The sequence below is a fragment of the Coregonus lavaretus genome, assembly GCF_964263955.1.
Source record: "Coregonus lavaretus genome assembly, chromosome: 12".
NCBI classification, from domain to species: domain Eukaryota; kingdom Metazoa; phylum Chordata; class Actinopteri; order Salmoniformes; family Salmonidae; genus Coregonus; species Coregonus lavaretus.
In genome coordinates, this window is record NC_139999.1 from 26,198,387 (window position 1) to 26,221,176 (window position 22,790).

The following is a 22,790-nucleotide window of genomic DNA, read 5'->3' on the forward strand; positions in this document are numbered from 1 at the left end:
ATATGAATATGTCAGAACTTCAGACTTGAAAATCAAACATTTCAAAAGGCCAGTGATGAAAAATCTGCCCTGTTTAGATGTATTAATCAGCATCAACGCTTTAGGGTCTCAATTGTCACATCAAAGACATTCCCCAGTCAGCTTTGAGTGCTTTATGTCCCTTTATGCTAGACACTAAGTATAGAGGTGTCTACTCTTACAGCTTCAGACGACCTTATAAGGGGCACACTTCTACAGGGAGATAATGAAAAGCTTTTTACCTCAGACGAAACATTATGCCATGTGTTGAAGACTCTTATTTATTTCACTATGATTGGAGAGCTAAAGTACCTCTCAGGCCCTGATTGGTCAGGTACAAGGCCTATCAGATGCAGGTGTTGGGATTTTATGGGGAAATTATGGAACTGGATGTGGACACAATCCATTGTGAAATCTCATGTGGCCATTGCTGTCCCCAGTGGACCAGCACAACAGGAACAGGTGTGGTAACTGGACTCGCTCAATATACCAGCCATAGATGCTTTACAGTAGCTATTGTCTTACACATGCATTGCTTCACAGGCTTAACTGACGGATCAGTAACATTCAGCACAGCACCACACCAGCACTTGGCCTTTCACTACTCTGTAGTGCTTCATGAAATATATCATAATGTGTTACAGAGTCAACTGTACAATAGGGATACAAAATCGCTGGTACATGTCACTTAGATGGTTTACATTTTTCTCCCAAGATTTAATTAATGGACATTGAATTAAATAAATGTCTTCACATTTATTTCAAATACATAGTTCTTCACTTTCCAGGTGTTGGTAACATTAAATAACCTAACATTCCAGTGAAACATGAACAAACCAACTTTTATGAGTGCTCTCCAGGTGTGTCCCCATCTGCTCCACAGTCAGTTTACTTCTTATTATAGGGGCGGCTGCAGCCCTGCATTACCTAAAATAACAGTTAAACTGAAGCAGCATCTGAAACTGCCTCCAGTCAGGCTCCAAGAACTGAAATATGGTATTATTAAGATTCCATGTAATATTTAGTAAACTATAACACCATACTTGCCTCAGGCAGAATAGGGAAGGTCTGTTGTGCACAGGGCAAGGCAGTGTTTGATACAAAGCAGAGCAGCGGAGAGGTTAAGTGGTCAGTGTTTCCCCTAAGTGGGAGTTGAGAGAAGTGTGAACACCAGGCATTCTGACGTTCACACAGCTGCTGTGGAATATCACCTCTAGCCTCTAGCCCAGGGGTGTCAAACATACGGCCCCGACCCGCGAGGGGGTCAAATCTGGCCCGCTTGTGGTTTGAGTAGACTTTAAAATGACTAAAACCAAATCGATACTGTGTAGAAATTATAATGGACCTATATTCATACAGTTTCTTGACTGTCCAGCTCGCTAATGATCACGAGACAGTCAGGGAGCATCGAAAATTCAACGATAGAGTTAAATGTTTATGCAAATTTTGACGGCAAGGAAATATAAACTATTTTCAGTGCGGCCCTCCGGACCTCGCAGGCAGTTACACATTAATGTAGTCATTGCACTAAAAACACCCATTCTGTGGAGAGGATGTTGAGGTCTTCATATATTAAGGCCTAATGATGTGGCCTGTGGGCTCACCCCCTGTAAATAAATGTTCTGTGTGACTCCATGACACAGAACTGGATAGTAGAGGTAAAGGTATGTTGGCCACAGCACATTCTAGCCATAGGTGTAATACTTTGATTTAATATTCTGCTTTAGCAATGATAAACATATATTTTATGTCAATTTGTGAGTGGATTCAGAATCAGATTAATAAGGCATTAATATGTATGGTAGATCTACCTCTAAGAGACATTTGAGGGATCTATAGATCTGTACGTTCTCTATAGTCGGGCCATAATGAACTCAATGACTGGAATATGGAATATGGAAGTCTTATATAAGATGCAATATTCCATGCATGTCAATTCACAACAAATTAGAGTGTCATCCACTAAAGTTATGTAAGTTCTCAGGGAAGGCATTTAGGCTACTAATATCAAGTCTTGAATACCAAACATCACATAATTACAGTGCCACAACAACTTAGCAAAACCTTTTGTAGTGTAACTTAAAATACATTTCACCATGAGACTTTGACCCAAATACGTGTCTGAGTCAATCATAAATGCATTAAAATGCAAGTTTTGTCATTTAAAGAGTTCATTCAGCATAAAAAAAAGCCTGGTTATGACAGAGCCTGGTTATGACTTTGCATATAGCCATTTCCTTACATAAAAGGTAATTTGTGAAAGCATATTTAAGTGTATGGAACTCATTAGAATAGAGTGACCCCTAATTTAGTATAATTGTCAATTAAAGTTGGTCTGTAAAACTATATGTTGCCTTTTTAAGACCTCTTCATCATGGGGGAAAACATCTTTGTGTTATGATTTTATATGAGCACTGAAATGTCAATCTCGGGCATGTATTCTATTGTCATGTCTTTGATTTACTCCAAAGTAAAAATTTAAATACAATCCTCATGTAGATTGGTGGAAGGGGATTAAAGAGGCAATAGGAAGCTTGTTTGTCTAACTTCACATGTTGTACATTACAAGTGGACAATGGTAATTGAAGTTGACTGCACCAGACCGTTCTACTTATGTCTCCCCGTGTGTCTCTCTCTGTGCCCTCCATGTGGATGGGACTCCTGCAGTACTTGGCTCGTTTTGTTCCCCTCTTTGTAACTCAATGCAGAGACTGGGTGTCATTTGTCCTGCCCTGTCCCCTTAGGGCACACCACTCTTACTCTAACAGATTTCCCACAACTGCAAATTGGACAACTCGGCCCCAGGAGATTTCCATTGGCTTCTTTCTCCTTCATGTGAATTATTTATTTACTTGTTGTCAGTGACGGAGTGCTGGAATGTTTTGTATGTGTGTAGCTGTTCTCTGATTCTCCAGCCATCCCGGGTCGATCCTCACACTGTAATGATAAGACGTGAGAACTGAAGTACACATTTCATGTTGTGTCATACATGCCACTGTGGCCTTTGAATTATTTAAACTGTCTCAGGAGAAAACTACAGCTCACCCTGCCAGCCCACTCCACCCCAGGAAGGAGGTTCAGTTAGACACAAAATTCTATCCTTGAGACCAGATAGACTTCTACTTTATTTCGGATCATTAAATGTAACAAAAAGCTGCCTTTCGGCGGCTGCATGTCGCTCCTCTATAACTCATCCCTGACAGTGTGTTCTGCTTTACTTTACAGATAAAGCAGAGACACATTGTCAGGGAGACTACAGGTCAGCTGAACTTTAAATCCCTCCTGGAGTGGCTGGCAGCCCTGGGAGTTATCGATCCCGAACCTCATTCCAGCATGCTCTATCACTTCATACAGCTACAGTAAGCGGTTGGCGGGTGGCAGTTCACACATAGTGTACTTTTCCAAACTCCATATTCAGGAGAACTTCATAGCTATACAGTGCACATTCAGAAGATTTAATTGTAATGTTATTTATCTTTAATGAGACAGGTCATACATCAACAAATGTTAGCTGTGGCTCTCAACTGGAAGTGTCACCATGCAGCATAATACACATGGGATAGGAATGTGAGTCAAGAGGATAAGTGGCGTTTAAACTCATTATTTAGCTGTAATTAAAAGATGGCAGACAATTGCCTAACCCACCGTACATCCCGTTCACACTCAGTAGAGCGGTGCAGCAGAATGCAGAGTGCTCTGCACTACTAGCGCCGTAATGACTGTCTTTATATTTGGGTACGACCCTCAAGGCCATAGATGCGACCCCAGACACTTTGGCGCCCCACTTATGATGGTCCTCTTTATGTTTGGGTGCCAACCTCTGAGCACTAAGGGCCGATGACACCCCATTAGAAGGAGCTCCTTTATGTGAGTGTGTGACCCCAGAACACAGGACCTTGAAGAGAGCAGCTCCTCTGGCGTGTTGTTGATTGCAAGTTCTCACTTGTTCAGTCTGTGAGCTCTTTATGTCCATAAATGAATGTCGTGTTTCAGCAGAAGGAAGCTCATGCATTGCTATTAAATAATCCCTTGATTCTGTATGTTTCACATTGACAAATACAGGTAACTGCCAAAATAATGGAAACAATTGAGTAAATGAGGGATACAAAGTATATTGAAGCAGGTACTTCCACACAGGTGTGGTTCCTGAGTTAATTAAGCAATGAACATTCCATCATGCTTAGGGTCATGTATAAAATGCCCAGTTTTCCATTAGTTTGGCTACCATGACTAGAAGAAGAGATCTCAGTGACTTTGAAAGAGGGGTCTCAAAGGAGCATGGGGGTTTAAAGTGTTTGTGTTTGTGTGTGTGTGTGTCTCAGTCACCAGATCTCAACCCTATTGAACACTTATGGGAGATTCTGGAGCGGTGCCTGAGACAGCGTTTTCCACCACCATTAACAAAACACCAAATTATGGAAGAATGGCGTCGCATCCCTCCAAGAGTTCCATACACTTGTAGAATATATGCCAAGGCACATTTAATCTGTTCTGGCTTCTCGTGGTGGCCCAACACCCTACTAAGACACTTTTTGTTGGTGTTTCCTTTATTCTGGCAGTTACCTGTAGGTTCGTTCACGTAGGACAGATGTTGTAACTGTGAATTAACTTATAATCTCCTGCTTTATAGCATACATCCTGCGACGTAGCCTACAGTACATCCAGTCAAGATACTCTACATGGTGTCCGTGATGGTCCCCTCAATAGATCTGGACTCAGATAAACAAGTCTGTGTGTCCCTGAGTGGTAAAAAACAATCTCAAAGGAGAGAGAGTTAGTGTTACAATTCCCAGCCTCCTCACAGTGCCCTTCATCCTTCTTAACCAACCCCACTATGAACTCCTCCACCCCCCCACCACAATCAACTCCAACACCTTACCTAACACATGACCGACCTGCAGCCTCACTCCCACTATAGTACCGGGAGGAAAAGCTGTGAAAATGAAGACGTTTCTTCTTATTTCACACTCAGCGCTTGATCGCTGGCCTCTTATTATGCCCCATTTGCTTCCCTCCACTGGCTCTGATGAAAGCAGGGCAGCAAAGCCGTGACAGGACTAAAAGGGGCCCTCCATCAAAACACATTTGTTTGGGGTCTTTTTAGCCTGGCCCTATTCCCCCTTCCCCTAGTCACTATCTCTCATTAGTGGCTACTGCCCCACCCCCAACCCCAGTTCACATTGTTTAAGTTTGATGGAGCAATGCTTGGGGCTCAGAACAGGAGAACGTCACACTCTGTCCTTTCCCGTTCTGTGAAGGGAGGTGGAAAGGTCAATGGCTGCCCATGACCCCGGATGACTGTGTCCATTTGGATGGGGAATAGATGGGACGACCAACACATTTCCCCTCCCAGAATGTCTCTCAACCATAAATCAAGGCCCCACATTTGGGTCAACGTTAACATTCATACACTTACAGTGTTAATGTGTATATTTTATTGCACATTAATGGACCATATCTGATACATTCTTGTAATTATAAAAGATTTGTAGATGTGTGTCATCAAAATGAAGACATATAGCTACCATCTGGTTGAATCATATCCAAGGTTTCTTTAATCCTTGTCTACAAACACAATCCTAATAGTTTTGAGTTAGTGCCAGTCTTACAAGTTTTTTTTCTTCATACCTTTCTCCTTCAAATCCCTCCAGTTACTAAAGTTTTTACATCTAACAACTGTTATTAATTAACTGTACATATTTGGCATGATGTCTGTCTGTCAGGAGAGAATAATGGGGAAATGGGAATAAAGCAGAAAAGCTCTAATTAGTCTGCGAGTGTTTGATAGAACGTGGGTCTTAAACATGAGGGCTGACTCGCACCTCCTTACCCGGCAAAACTGTCAGAATCCTTGTTAAGTGGGCATTAATTTAGGAAATGATGTCAGCTGTGAAGTGAAGAGTGAAGAGGGGTGAGAGGGTGGGGTAAAGGCAGCACGGGGTGCGGCTGAATAGTGTGAAGCGGCTATGGTGTTAAGAAAAGCTTTCTCTTCAGATGAACTTGTCAGGTCAAGGTCAGAGTTGTTGGAGTCCTTTGGAGTAACAGCAGAGGTTGCATATGAACGCACCACTATATCTGCTGTGTGTTTGTCTGTGTGTGTGTGTGTGTGCCTGTGTTGATGTGTGTGTGTTTGTGTTGAAATGAAAAGTGTCCCTAGCACACGAACTCAAATCTGCTCTCCATTTGCAGATAATTACCTGTGTAATGTGATTACCCCAGTTCTATGTTTTATTGGAGTGTGACTCAGATTAGGGTTAAATTCATGTCATGCGTGTGTTTCGTTACAATGACTGATCTGTACAGTAACTGATATGTTGGTGCTGGACTAATTTGGAGATTTGCCTTTTGTAGTATTCAATATCACATTGTAATTCAAAAAAATGAAAATTGGGTGCATCACCCATGCATTGGAGAGAATGATTTTTTTCTCAGTATTTAGACCGGGGGATTGTTTTTCCTGTATTTGTTACCCTTGAAGAGCTTCTTCCGACAGTGATGTTATGCAAATAGTTTCCTTTTTTCTCTTTGGCCAGAGGACATAGAGGAGCCAGAGAGGAGGTTGCACTATAATGCCTTGCTGGCTGTGTAATGAGCAGAGTTTAACACCTGTTCTCTTCTACTGGCTAAATAATGCATGGTCCTGTCCCAGAGCAGAGTACAGAGAGAAACAAACAGGCCAGGTTCATGCAGGGAGCCAAGTGGGATCTCCAGCGGGCACTGACATATGACAACCCCTCACTGCGGGCCTACCTCTGTGCCAGCAATACAATGCCAGGGAGCAGATTATACCCTGCCCATAATATACCCTCCCCATCTCCTGCCCTGTAATCTCAGCCCTGACTGGGAGCACTGCTGCTGGGAATGGCCCTGTCTTTATCTATGGTTAGATTGTAGTGTAGCCATGATGCTGGGTACACAATTGCCATTGGGTTATGTGTGTGAGGTAGAGGTAAAGAATTAGAGGTATTGATGTGTTACTAAACCTACCATTCAAAATATTCGGTCAGCATGTGGTCACCACAGGGACATATTATCAAAGTGTATGTTGTGTCTACATTTGAATAACCCTTTACATCTGTGTCCTTCTTCCACAGTGGGAGGAGGTGAGTGGATACGACGAGAACATGAACACCATCCGCACCTATCAGGTGTGCAACGTGTTCGACAACAACCAGAACAACTGGGTCCGCACCAAGTACATCCGGCGCCGGGGTGCACAGCGCATCCACGTGGAGATGAAGTTCTCCGTGCGAGACTGCAGCTCCATCCCCAATGTGCCCGGCTCCTGTAAAGAGACTTTTAACCTGTACTACTATGAGTCGGACTCGGACACTGCCAACAAGGTGTCCCCGGCCTGGATGGAGAACCCCTGGATCAAGGTGGACACCATCGCAGCCGACGAGAGCTTCTCCCAGGTGGACCTTGGTGGCCGGGTGATGAAGATCAACACAGAGGTGCGGAGCTTTGGCCCCGTGTCCAAACATGGCTTTTACCTGGCCTTCCAGGACTACGGCGGCTGCATGTCGCTCATCGCCGTACGTGTCTTCTACCGGAAGTGTGCCCGCGTCATCCAGAACGGGGCCGTGTTCCAGGAGACCCTGTCAGGGGCGGAGAGCACCTCTCTAGTGGCATCACGTGGCGTGTGTATTCCCAACGGGGAGGAGGTGGACGTGCCCATCAAGCTCTACTGCAACGGGGATGGCGAATGGATGGTGCCCATTGGGCGCTGCATGTGCAAGGCTGGCCACGAGGCTGTAGAGAACGGGACTGTGTGTAGAGGTAAGGGCCACCCTCATCCCTCTCTCTTCAACACTGTTAGCCAGACTAAATGGACATGCTAACCTTACAAAGCTAGTCAGCTGTAGATTCATAACAGAGTAATCCAGACAGCAGAGAATACATACGGTACTTAATACAGTACCTGTCTTCATACTGCACTTCATGCTTCTCTAGGGATCAGGTTATTCCCTATGAACAGAAAGTCTAAGCTTGTAAAATATGGCCATGTATATTGAATAAGTAAACAGGAGGATGGGATGATCACACATAACAGTGGATAGTACATGTTGGCGCTACGGTCCCATTTTCATATGAATGATCACTCCACAGCTTTTCCAATAACAAACGGGTGAATATTTCTTCACATATGTAACAGATGTGCTTCAGGTTATGGCTTACAGTGCCTTGCAAAAGTATTCATCCCCCTTGGCGTTTTTCCTATTTTGTTGCATTACAACCTGTAATTTAAATTGATTTTTATTTGGATTTCATGTAATGGACATACACAAAATAGTCCAAATTGGTGAGGTGAAATGAAAAAAATAACGTTGTTTTTAATGACTTGTTTCAATAAATTATACAAAATAAATAACGGAAAAGTGGTGCGTGCATATGTATTCACCCCCTTTGCTATGAAGCCCTTAAATAAGATCTGGTGCAACCAATTACCTTCAGAAGTCACATAATTAGTTAAATAAAGTCCACCTGTGTGCAATCTCAGTGTCACATGATCTGTCACATGATCTCAGTATATATACACCTGTTCTGAAAGGCCCCAGAGTCTGCAACACCACTAAGCAAGGGGCACCACCAAGCAAGCGGCACCATGAAGACAAAGGAGCTCTCCAAACAGGTCACGGACAAAGTTGTGGAGAAGTACAGATCAGGGTTGGCTTATAAAAAAATATCTGTAACTTTGAACATCCCACGGAGCACCATTAAATCCATTATAAAAAAATTGAAAGAATATGGCACCACAACAAACCTGCCAAGAGAGGGCCGCCCACCAAAACACACGGACCAGGCAAGGAGGGCATTAATCAGAGAGGCAACAAAGAGACCAAAGATAACCCTGAAGGAGCTGCAAAGCTCCACAGCGGAGATTGGAGTATCTTTCCATAGGACCACTTTAAGCCGTACACTCCACAGAGCTGGGCTTTACCGAAGAGTGGCCAGAAAAAAGCCATTGCTTAAAGAAAAAAATAAGCAAACACGTTTGGTGTTCGCCAAAAGGCATGTGGGAGACTCCCCAAACATATGGAAGAAGGTACTCTGGTCAGATGAGACTAAAGTTGAGATTTTTGGCCATCAAGGAAAACGCTATGTCTGGTGCAAACCCAACACCTCTCATCACCCCGAGAACATCATCCCCACAGTGAAGCATGGTGGTGGCAGCATCATGCTGTGGGGATGTTGGGTTTGCGCCACTCGTCTCCCGAGTGGCGCAGTGGTATAAGGCACTGCATCGCAGTGCTAGCTGTGCCACTAGAGATCCTGGTTCGAATCCAGGCTCTGTCGTAGCTGGCTGCGACCGGGAGACCCATGGGGCGCCGCACAATTGGCCCAGCGTCGTGCAGGGTAGGGGAGGGAATGGCCGGCAGGGATGTAGCTCAGTTGGTACAGCATGGCGTTTGCAACGCCAGGGTTGTGGGTTCGATTCCCACGGGGGGCCAGTATGAAAAAATTAAATAATGATATATGCACTCACTAACTGTAAGTCGCTCTGGATAAGAGCGTCTGCTAAATGACTAAAAATGTAAATGTAAATGTTTTTCATTGGCAGGGACTGGGAAACTGGTCACAATTGAAGGAATGATGGATGGCGCTAAATACAGGGAAATTCTTGAGGGAAACCTGTTTCAGTCTTCCAGAGATTTGAGACTGGGATGGAGGTTCACCTTCCAGCAGGACAATGACCCTAAGCATACTGCTAAAGCAACACTTGAGTGGTTTAAGGGGAAACATTGAAATGTCTTGGAATGGCCTAGTCAAAGCCCAGACCTCAATCCAATTGAGAATATGTGGTATGACTTAAAGATTGCTGTAGACCAGCAGAACCCATCCAACTTGAAGGAGCTGGAGCAGTTTTGCCTTGAAGAATGGGCAAAAATCCCAGTGGCTAGATGTGCCAAGCTTATAGAGACATACCCCAAGAGACTTGCAGCTGTAATTGCTGCAAAAGGTGGTTCTACAAAGTATTGACTTTGGGGGGGTGAATAGTTATGCACACTCAAGTTTTCTGTTTTTTTGTCTTATTTCTTTTTTGTTTCACAATAAAACATATTTTTTATCTTCAAAGTGGTAGGCATGTTGTGTAAATGAAATTATACAAACCCCCCAAAAATCAATTTTAATTCCAGGTTGTAAGGCAACAAAATAGGAAAAATGCCAAGGGGGTGAATACTTTCGCAAGCCACTGTATATACTCTATGGCAGAATATGGCTTTTCTTTTTAAGTGGGCAGATATAGAACATGTCTAGTTCATTTCTAAAGCACTCTAAAGGAGGGGACTGTCAGATCACAGGTGTTTGGACTCCAGTCACATAGGTCTGTCATAACTGGGAGAGACTTTTCGTTCAGAATATATTACTTTCAACACTCTACACCAGGGATCATCAACTAGATTCAGCCGCGGGCCAATTCTATCTTGAGCGGATGGTCAGGGGGCCGGAACATAATTATAAATAATTTATAGACTGCAAATTGACCGCAAGAATCCCAAACAGATATAATATTTGACTAAAACATAATCATTTCAAACCATGCTTACACAATCACATACTGCATATCTCTATTATCTGTGGGAATATTTTGGAACAGATTTCCAAAATTAAAATCATTTGGAGCAGATTTTCTGGTGTTTTTACAGTATTTTATGTCCAACAATAAGTAAAATAAAATAACTTGTGGTGCCTAATGAAATCCGCCAGCTGGGGAACCCTGCTCTACACAGTGTAATGCAATCTTACATTTCCATTCAAATCTACACAGAATAGAAACCATTTCTCTGACTGGGAGAATTCTATTAAATGCATGACTTTACCCAAAGGGAAGCTGTAATGCTAATGCATGTAGGATGTGTGAATATATTACATTGAAACATTTTGTCATAGGTCTTCTCATTCCATATTCCAACTCTGGTGGAAAAGGCTTTAAAGAGGTTCATATTTCAGTTTCTCACAGTGGAGGCTTAAGTTGATTTGATTTTATAAGCGCATTGATACTGTTTCTAAAGAAAACACAAACAACCAAAATAAGATCAAAGCTGAATAGGAGTATCTATTGCTTTAGGTGCAATGCAGTGTTGAGTCAGTAAGCTACCACACACACACCCACTGTGTACACCAAAAGTGTATGTCTTTCATGTACAAGGACAAGAGAGGATTTGTTCCAAACGCCTACCTCCTACCTTTATTCTCTTCGACTGGAATCACTCGTGATCCAGATCGATTTACCATTTCACAACATCACTGTGCTCAACCTCACCTGTGCTGCTACGCCCGTCCGCTGTGCAGCAGGTGGTATTGGCTGGATGTGCTCAGAGAGCCTGATGGCTAACAGCAGAACAGGGGAGTATCATCCTGCAGCTTGCAGCCTGCAGACAGGGCCCACGCTGACACAGCCATGCAGCCAGCCGGCAGGCACAATACACCACCCACCTGTGTTCCAGCCGCCTGTGTACTGCTGCCTCTGTAATTAGCCCACAGCCCCCAGCAGCTCTGGCTCAGGCTCTGCAGAGAGGAGGGAAGGCGATGGGCGCTAGCCCGTCTTGCTCCTCACAAACAGTACCTCCGATCAATGACTGCTAATGAGGACAGGCACAGGCCCTCCTTAAGGAATACGCACCAATAAGAGGCACACGGAGGATAGCTGCTCTAATTTGAAACCCTGCATAATTACATAAATCTGGTTGTTTTTTGACCTACATGGAAGTCGGATTGGAACGTCCCAGGGGCATCCTCAATCACTGTGCTTTTGTATGAAACTGGATTATATAATTAAATTGATGGCCATTCAATGGAAATTGACATTTTTCAATCACTCACTGCTAGAAGGCTGGGCGGTGGAAGTGTTTCACCTTCGGCACATGTTGGGGTATATCCAGTTCCTTATCACCCTCCTATTTCTCCAACAGGGGAAGAATCAGAGTTAATCACAGAGGCTAGCCATCCAAGGTGCCTTGCTCTGAAGAAAAGCTTCATTCATTGCAGTCTTTCACCTTCAACATCCCCTTTGCTATACTGAGAGAGTGTGTGTGAGGCCAAAGCTCACACACACATACATCGCTTCCCAGTGTGCACAAGCAGACATTTTTCCATTTTTCTCAGTGTCGCTAAGTATTCACTGATCACATAGCCACACTCAGCGGACTATTAAAGCTTTATGAGCAGGATGCATTATCTTAGCAAAACGCTGGCAGGGCCCATACAATAGTCATGAGACTCAGTGCAAACAAGGGGATATGTGTGTGCTACAAAATAAGAAAATCAAATCATTAAAGATGAAAAAGGTTATTACTCGCGGTCGGCCCAGTGTATTAGATTTTTGATCGAGGCCTGCCATCAATCGTTATGTGTGTAGTCTTTCTCCACATTGAAAGTTGATATTGCAGTGTGAGACTGTGGCCAGTGATGACTTATTTTATGAAAATGTGCATTTCCCTGCTCATGTTTGGATAATGAATTGATTAGTAAAAGATGCCCTCTTAGTGAGTCTTCAGTATCCTCTTTCAAAGAGGATTCTGGAACCGTAGACAGAAAATAATATAACAGCCAAGATGAAAGAGACGTCTTGCTCCAATATTAATAATGTGACGCTTTGTTCCAATACCTCAGCAACAAAACATGTCATTACACATGTATCAATTAAATCCTTGGCAGGGTCCTCCACAAATAATCACACTTTGAAATGAAATTGATCCAAATATTGACAATAGACAGCGCTGTTACTTAAATTGCATGGCTTGCTTCTGTGATCGTCTTTCTAACCAGATTAAGTTACTTCTCATAGAAGTGACAGTAGCAAATGAACCGCACCAGGGTCTCTGAACAGAATGGGCCCTAAAAGGAGAGCTCTGATTTCCCTCTGAGCCCAAGGAGATGGTGCACCACAGAGACACACACATGGGGTCCTGTTCATCCTTGCCATTCAGTTAAAATAAAAATACTTGCTCTCTCTCTAGAAGGATACAATGAGAGCCATGTTCAGGGGTGGAAATGCAAACTTTCTAACAATGCCCATGTGTATTTTTTATTGTAATCTGATCATCTAACCCCATGCTATTGTGGCTTTAATGGTCTTGACTGTGAGAGTGTGTCTCATATTATGGAGTAATGAAGGTTCAGTTAGAGACGCAAAAGTCACATTTACAGTAACATTGTTTCTAACAGCACTAAATAACCCAGTAGTTATTTAACTAGTGCCGTTTGAGGAAGGGGAATGCTGTAAAATCACCACTGTAGTTTACATAGGCATGTCCCGCTGCACAGATATAAAAGGATGCATTCAACACATCACAACAAATAGTTCTGCTTGACATTCATGACAGTTGAGGGTGTAGAATGTGAGGAACATGAGACTACATGGTCTCTCCCAATGACATGCAGAAAAAAAGCCCAGTGTGAAACATGAGACAGTATGTCAGCTCACAGACTGTTACCTGAGAGAGGCCATGGGGGAATGGGATGGACATGCTACGTTCAGCACAGCTCACAGATTCAAAACATTCACTAATGCACCATCAGAAAGAGTCAGTATCAAGAATCAGTTTTAAAATGGACAATTTCCCCTCATAGAAAACATTCTGCATGGTCCTCAAACCAGTTTATGGTGGGCTTGGTTGCTTTCGCTCTGCCAACCCCTAAAGATATAAATCTGACAACAGATTCCAGGTCAGATGATGAGTATTCAAGGTCAGGGTGTGGAGAAACAGGAAGGTGTTTCAAATCTCCTCTTGGATGTGGTGAGGTCTCTGTACTGTCAGTAGTATGGGCTGAGCTGCCTGGTGCTAGCTCTGCTGTTCCACATCCAAGACAAGAAGATTAACGAGGAGAGCTTTAGTAAACCCTCAGTCAAATGTAATGGTAGATAAAGGGAGTCAGAGGGGATTGAGTGGGAAGGTGGGCCCTGGGATGGCAGAGCATGATTGCATGGAAAAAGAAAAGGAGAGGAGGAGGGAAGCTTTAAGCCAGGAAGTGACTCCCTAACCCACTGACAGAATCCCCGGCTCTGCATCCACAGAGGGTTTAAGGGTGGAAATCAGCATGGCACAGACACACCTCTGCTGCGCCTGCCTTTATTTCCCAGGATGCCCTTAATGATAGCTCTAATTGACTAACAGCACGTGTGGGGAATACACAGCCATGTGTACGCGTAGACACCTCTCCCCTGCGCTCTAGAACCAGGCAAACGCAAAACAAACACACCCCCTCAAGGCTTTTGCTGCACTGGATTCTTAGACGAGAAAACCTTTAAAATCACTACATACTGTAGACACAATAATTTTACATTGAAGCTTATCCCATACATGTAATAGAAAGGGATTATACTGTTGCAGATTAAATCCTTTTAGTATGCACGTAAGGAATCCACATTTACGTCCACTCAGTATGTAATTCATCACAATATTTGACTGACAAGTACCATACAAAATACTAGTTGATGTTTTAAAATGATGCTTCAATTGAAGATTTGTCTCATGATTTGAGGGGCTGTTATACTGTAGGTCGATGGTGTGGTCTGTGAACCTGAGGTAGATAGTGTAGCAGCAGAAGGGGAACATTGGAGCTGTGGGACATGTCTTAGCCAACCACAGAGACTCTGGGGAGCAGTCACACTCCTTTATTCCTTGTTCTCAGCTGTGATGGGATTTCAGCCTGACCAGGTATTTTCTTTGTCTTTGTCTCCATCTCTTTGAGCGCAGCACACATCTAAACAGCAGACTACACAGAGCAGTAATCATTTACTCCCCTCTCCACACACACACACACCCACACAAACACAGAACATATCATCCCTTTTCTCCCAACACATCCATCACATAGGAATGTGTTAACTCGAGGTGAGATGTCTCTGAAGCGCATCCAGCTCAGAGATCACGGCCTATTCACCATGTAAACCTGTTCCATATGGCCATGTGCGTGTTGGGTCCTACCCGATATGGCTCCTCATGCGGTGGTTCCAATCCCTTGTCTGTCGTTGTTATCCCACGCCATCTCTGGAATGCCACGCTCCTTTTATCTTGACGCTGCAGTAGGGTTACCCAGTGCCTGGCTCTGCTTCTGAACACCTCGACACTGTGGCCCCTCCTGGCCCTGGGTCCCCCATGCTTCAGACAGTGGTCTGATGGTCTGGTGTGAGAGAGGTATAGGAGAAGGTGGTCTGAACCCCTGGTTCAGACAGCCTTCCCTCTGGACAAGCCATTTTGCTACTGAGACAGGACGGAGCCTTCTCCATACAAGCCCCATGTGCTCCTTCAGAAGTCTTCATTCATGTCCTGTTAGAGCCTTCACTAAATTCCATCAGCAAACAACCAGGAAGTGGATGGATTGTGTGTCTGACTGACAAAACATCAAAATAAGAGCTACAGTTGAAGCGACCTTGTTTTAACAGACTATACTGTAGACTTACAGTATACAGTAACTCATGCAGAATGCTTTGTATACAGTTGGTCTGTGCACGGAGAAAGCTGCTCTCCATTCCTGACATAGAGCTGCTCTCCATTCCTGGCATAGAGCTGCTCTCCAATCCTGACATAGAGCTGCTCTCCAATCCTGACATAGGGCTGCTCTCCATTCCTGACATAGAGCTGCTCTCCATTCCTGGCATAGAGCTGCTCTCCATTCCTGACACAGGGCTAATGAATGTACCATGTGTGTTATGTGGCCATAGTGTCCCAGAGATGAGCCCAGTTGTTCTCACACAATTGACCCCCAGTCGCTTACTGAAGGGTAAACCCCAGATCGTGTTTCACCCCGTGCTGTCATCCAATCTCATGGAACATCTTTCATGGGATGACGTTACACTAAACATAAAGGCGTTAAATGTAGAGGCATGCATGGGCCTGGACACGAGAGGCTTAAAGTGCTGCCTAACAAAGATTGGTAAAGACAAAGGGATATGATTCTTAAACAGATTACAATACTAATTTAGAGGTTGCGTTTGGAAGACAGAGCGAAGTGACTTACAGATATAGGATCTTAATTTGATCACCCTGTTGCAGGAGAACTTTCCGGCAATGCAGGAAATGTAAAACTTGTAGTGTATTTGTAGTCCACTTGATTTTCCCTTATGTAAAATGTATCAACCCCTACAAAAATCTCCATGAATTATAATCCACATAATAATTCACATTTCCTGTTGCTGCAGGATTCTGCTGTAGCAAACTGGCTCAAATTAAGATCTTACATCTGTATGTAATAGAGGGGATAGTGGGCCATGGCCCAGGCATAATACACTATAGAGCAGGGTTTCCCAAACTCAGTCCTGCGGCCCCTCCTGGGTGCACATTTAGTTTTTTTAGCACTATAAAACGGATTCAAATAATCAAAGGTTGATGATGAGTTGGTTATTTGAATCAGCTGTTTAATGCTAGGGCAAAAACCTAAACGTGCACCCAGGGGGCCCTATGAGCGAGTTTGGAAAACCCTGCTATAAAGTACAGTATTGTAGAGCAGAGAAGAGGGATATCTTCCTTGGTGGTTGAGACACTTTTCAAACTGTAATGGATTTTAAAATTAGAAGGTCAGCCCTCCAACAAAGATCTCCCCTCTTTTAAAGTTCAATAGGTGTTTAAAGATTAAACACAGGAGTGAGTGATGGGAGAGAGTGGATACATGAAAAGCTACGGATGGTTCACACCTCCTGGCTGGGTTATCAGTGCTGGATGCCTCACTGTTCTGTGACATCACTAATAACCAGAGCATGTGAGCACTTTCTTCTTGAAGAGCAGGCTAAAATGAAGACATCTTACAGAGAGCAAACGCTACTCCTCTCCACTATAGAGTAAGTGTTCTACTGACATTTTTAGGCATCCTTTCATAAGAGGTGTATTCTGTTTAATGTATACAGCCAAACAATGCTGAACCTATATTTGGTAATGGTGTCGGCTGAGAACAGAGATGGAGTAACATTTAATTTCACTGCTACAGCCCAGCAGGAAAACAACAACAGACAGAGAGTAGTATCCTTGGTTTCAAGGGCATCATCTCTCCATAACCCCACTGAATCTCTCTGGGGTGATTATGGCCTCCACCTCTTTTATCTAAAGACAGATTTGGCTTATCCCTGTGTTTGAAGAACCCTCTGAAAAATCAAGCCGTTTATATAGGGCTTTATTTTTCTTGGGAATTAGATTCCGAGATGTATAGAATTTCATCTGCTAGTGTAAACTCAAAAGTTGGACTGACATAACAACGTTTTTGTCATCACTCCCATGAGACTATCCGGCAGTGTTTGAGTTTGAAATTGAATACACTCATCTAAAAGTTAAGCTCTCTCCTATCTCCCAGAAACACACCTCAGGAGGATTACTCTCTGTTTGCTTTGTCAGATTACTCTTTGATCAACAGGCTGTATTAAAGTCTCTCTCAGCCTCAGCTTACTCCACTTGACCATGGCAGTTAGAGTTGCCTTCACTTTGACACTCTCAAGCACATAGGCCTGCTGTATTGTACAGGCAGAGTTAGCTGTGCCTTCTGCATGGCACAGAGAGTCTAGAGTTTACTCTATCTTTGTGTAAAGAGCAATGGGTGTTCGTCTGAACTTTGGTAGTCTACATGTTGCTGTGCTCCGGTTGGGAAAGTAGCCTGGTTAAGCGCTCAGGCTCCCGCTGAGGGAATCCTACAGCAGCAGCTCTGGGGGACAACCCAGCTGTGTAAATGCTTTAGTTACAGAATATTCAACATGTAAAACTTTTTTTAGGTGCCCTCGGGCATCGACTAAGCAAATAAATTACCCAATGTAATGAGCCGTTCCATTCCCCTGTGCAAACCCGTAGCTGCTGACTGGAAGGTAGAACGCTGCTACACATTTTTTGTCTTACGACTCCGGTGAAGAAATGGGTTCATCTAAAGGATACAGGAATATTTTCACCCCTTCTTTGAAGGTTGAAGGAATTGCACAATTCAGTAATCCTTATCTAGTCAGTTAGGATGTTTTAGCTTAAATGAATGAGAATTATCTCTCACCAGGTTACTTTGTTAAACTTTTCTTCCCTTTTCGGTCTGTGCACCATAATTACCTTTTGGGATTTTCTGTTTATACAACCTACATTGTGGGAGATATGATAGAAATACGCTAATGACATGAATAGTGTGATATTTGTCCTTGTGTGAGTTTTGCAGCATGAGTTTACATGCAATGCTTGTTTTAATGCCCATAAAATAATTGCCAAAAATGTGCCTTTATTTGTTAGATAAACCTTTGAGTTTCACATTAGCCTACAGCAGCTTTAATTAAAGCTACAAAATGTAACTTTTTAGGCGACCCGACCAAATTCACATATAAATGTGATTTATAGATCTGTCATTGTCTTTGAACGCAAGTCAAGTTTCATTTTTTGCATATTTTTCTTCCAGTTTTGCATGCCAGCTTCAAACAGCTGAAAATACAATATTTTTGGTTATGGAAACTATATTTCAATGAGATTTAGATGGTACAATGATTATCTACACTATAGTTGCTTGTTTTGTCACATAAACTGAAATTAGGCGAACTATTACAATTTTAACAATAAGGAAATGGCGGAGCAATTTCTGCATAGTGCATCTTTAATTTAAGAGAAGGGAAATCCTTCATAGTGAATTACAGTATGTGTGTCAATACTGTAAATATTGGGTGTCCATTTGACTGTATTCTCCTCTTACAGCTAACACAGAATCTCCATATTCCAGGACATTCAGAATACCTTTGTCTGTTTACACATTGTCCCTATCTGATGCTTTACATACACCTTTCAGTGCACTGATAATCTCAACAAAAAAATAGGACAATGCATCTTTGTGGTAGCTTACCTCTTTATTGCATACCAATCAATACCCCATACAAACCAGGACTTATCTCTTATGAAAGGAAGCATTCCAAGCACCAACACAGCTCTGAATAAAAGCCCAGATGCAGAATGGTGATAGTTTGGAATACATCCTAGAAGAACACAGTGCCTTAGAAGAATGAGTCTAATTAATAGATGCTGTGCTGTGTGAGCTGCCCAGCCAGCCCAGCCATTGTGTCGTGCTGCGCGTTAATGTGTATGGTGTAACACCGTGGCGTGTAAAGTGTGAAGGCCACAGGGCGGTGGCTTCAGCCTGAGGAAAGACAGAGGTTCAGAGGTGAGCCAGAGTGGCTGCTGGGTAAACACTGTATCACACACCACTCTGAGCTCCCCCCACTCCCACGCTGCCACGACATTTGGACATGAACCACCATCCACTGTTTACCATCAAGCCTGGATTGGCAAGTTACTATATCGTTGCCTGGGAGCTGTTGCCTTCCTGCCGAGATTGGTGCAGTGTTGTGCATTGTGGTCAACTACAAGGCTGCTATCCTTGCAGAGTTTTCTGGGCAGCGTGCATGGGGGAGGGTCTTTGCGTGTTAACTGGCGATTAGGGGGGTTGTTTTGTTTCCTCCTGGTGCCAGCAGACACTGTGTGGCACCGTCTCGACGCACCACGACTGCCCTCCTTCTTGTCAGGAGATGGGCATTCTCTCAACATGAAATAACCCTGCTTACAATAGCTACAGTCTGGAAAACATTAGTCCTGGTTATTAATTAGGTTGTTTTGATTCTCTTCTTCCCTCTTTACTTTTCCGAGCCAAGTATGAAAATGACTGTGATGCTAAGGCGTTTGGTGAAACCGGCAGGCTAGGCTTAGCTTAGCTTAGTCAGCTCTGAGGAGGAGTCTGTAGAGGAAGTGCCCATGATCGATGTATCTTTAAGCCACACTTGGCAGTGGACTGAATTCCTCTCCTCTTACAGTGAGCTATGATCCAGTTAGTTCAGTATCCCACAGTTTAAGGTTATCACCAGTATGATAACGACACAGAGTGGGATATGCTCAGTTGATAATCAAGGGTGTTGTATTATCCTATAAGTCAACTGAGGATAGGACTGGTAATCCCTTAAATGGTTTTATCTACAGTATCATGGTGCGACATCATTATGTGTTCTCTTTGAATATAGTATATCACTGCTATATCTCTGCATGCAGACACAGTGCAATAATGAAAAGTCAAGTGGATCAATCTCAACTTATTGGAAACTTGACTCTGGGCTGTAATGGCGACAGTCCTACACTGAAAAAAGGTGCTCTGTAGAACCTGAAACGGTTCTTCGGCTGTCCCCATAGGAGAACCCTTTGAAGAACCCTTTTTGATTCCAGATAGAACCCTTTTGGGTTCCATGTAAAACCCTTTCCACAGAGGGTTCTACATGGAACCCAAAAGAGTTCTACCTGGAACTAGAAAGGGTTCTACCTGGAACCAAAAAGGGTTCTATGGGGACAGCCGAAGAACCCTTTTGGAACCCTTTTTTCACTTATCACACACACACTCATGCATGTGTAACACACTGTAGGAAGTACAGTACTTTAGAATTACTACAGTATGTACGATGTGAAAACAGTCTATTTATGTTTGAAAGGAGACTGGTATCTAAAGCAATGTCATCTAATAAGGCAATGAAAAAAATGTTCAATATCTACTAAAGGAAGAATACTGCAAGGACTCAGTGATATGCGTTTGAAGTCGTTTGTTTTCTCTTTTTTTATGTTCAAAGATCAATGCACATCAACAGAGTATCATAACCGCAATGACCATTCATTCACAACAATACAGTAATGCCCAACACAGTAATAAAAAAAATTACAAACTGGCTACCCAATGAAAATTAAATGTTAGTGCACGCAATTATCTCAGTTCAGATCCTACCACAATGTACCAGTCAAGTGTCCCTCTATAAAGATGAGACGACGATGATGATTGTTGAAGCTGTAGATGATGAGCCTCTGTAGATGGCGAAGTAGTTTGTAGAAGATAGCAGGTGGCGCTGATGCCGTCGAATCAAAAGGGTACAAAAAGCAGTCTGCACTGAACTTACAGAATAATCAATTATTCAGTGTCTTACTTTTATTAACAACAAAGTTTCAGTAACTCTTCTGTAATAATATATTTTTTTACATGTAGAGGTCTCAAAATAATGTACAGATTGGGTTTGCAAAACCCACGTTCTTCTCCACTGCGACAAGGCAACTACAGCTGAGCGCCATTACTCTTCAATCACTCTCTTACAAAGAAACGCACATGTAGTGATAGCAAATGCAAAATGCAAAATGTTCTAAAATCAAAATGATCGTCACTCTCAAAAGCATAAATGCTTATGTCAATATCCTGACTGGTTTATCATGTACACTTTAGTTATTCATCAAAACAGGCATAAAATGTAGCTAGCATAAAGCTAACTCATCAGGATTCTCTTTTCATAAACATCAAAGGAAAATATGTCCCAATTCCCCTCTGGTTAAGCTCACTCTGATTATCTAAGCGATCAATTTTTCTGTAGTAGTAAATATATACTCCACAACTTTGTTTCCAGTAAGTTATTTAAGTTATCAACATTCAATATTCCTAGGTTTCTTCTAGGTTTCTTTCTGCTTCACAGTTCACACAGTTTGTGGGCACTCTCTCCAAAGGCAAGAGGGAAAAGAGCGAGATCAGAGCCACAGCAAAAGAGGTTCAGACTCTAGGGGTCGCCAACAAACTCCCAACCCATAGAATTAGTGTAAAGAAGTTAGGGACTGTCTTGTTTTGTGAAAATGTTAGGGAATGTCTAAAATAGCATGGGCTACACATGCACGCACACACACACATGAATACACGCTCACACATACCACGCTCACACACATACACACCACACACACACACACACCACACACTGTTTTTTTTTTTCAGTGCTAATGGTGGGCATTGATGAATATGTTTGCTGAACTCAGTCAGGACTAAACACATTAACATTATTGACCAGCCACAGCTCTGATCACAGCGCACAGCAGGGACACTCAGACTGTGAACACAAAGTCTGGGCTCGTACCTTTAGATTAGATACTTCACACACTGCTAAGACAAGACAATACGTTGAAAAGTTGTCTCACTCGCTCAATCTCCGTACTAGAGCTTAAACATATAATTCAGTTCATTGAAATATATATGCCCTAAATTCTATGAATAATTATGTGATCACAATGAATATCATGTCGTGTGTGTTGCCTCAGGGGGCACTCATGTGACCTTGACACTGGTTAAAGTGTGACATTCTCAAATGCAGCAGGGGATATCTCACTCTCCATGGAAAGAAGCTCTCACTTGAGAACACATTTGGAAGTCATCTTCATCTAAAATAAGCGCCCTCGTTCGCAGGACTGGGATGATGTCACTTGCTCACCATACAGCCTGGACAACACCTCCTCGTGACCTTGTTACCAATATACCATGTCACCTATTTATTTGGGGACGCAGTGCGTTAACCACATGTTATTCACATAACAACCTATTTCACAATCAGATTGCATAGGTCCAGACCAGGAGTCTTTGGGCAAACTCAGTTCTCTGACTTGGGGAGGAGGACAGAGACTGAGTAGTGTCCCTAAAAGCGGCGGACATACCTTGTGTGTGTGTAGTAATGGCTGTTTATGCACAGTTAATTCTTCTAATGAATACATCATGGTCTTTTGATAACACAGTGATTGCATGTCTCCTCTCCGCAGTGCCTCTGTGCGAGTTCATTCTAAAACAGGGCTTTTATCCCAGCATTAAAAGCTGCTGTACACTGTTAAGAAGCCAGGCTATGTTTTATCACAACACGGTGTGAGATTGCCAGAAACCTGTGAGATTACCAGAAACCAACAGGGTCTGCAAGCAGCCTTAATGAGAATGTATCGTTTACGGTGTTGTGCTTCAGTAGTATTAAAGTGTGGCAATAGGGAAAAGGCCAATGAAAGGTT

At 43.0% G+C, this 22,790-nt stretch overlaps 1 protein-coding gene across 4 annotated transcripts in view; it reads left to right on the forward strand.

The window, feature by feature from the left end:
• LOC311138493 (ephrin type-B receptor 2-like) overlaps positions 1 to 22,790 on the forward strand; it is a 144,257-nt gene that overhangs the window by 56,466 nt on the left and 65,001 nt on the right. For all 4 annotated transcript variants that reach the window (XM_084173194.1, XM_084173196.1, XM_084173197.1 and 1 more), the window contains exon 3: positions 7,113 to 7,797. In XM_084173194.1, the coding sequence (XP_084029320.1) occupies positions 7,113 to 7,797 (685 nt within the window). The remainder of the gene's footprint in view (positions 1 to 7,112; positions 7,798 to 22,790) is intronic.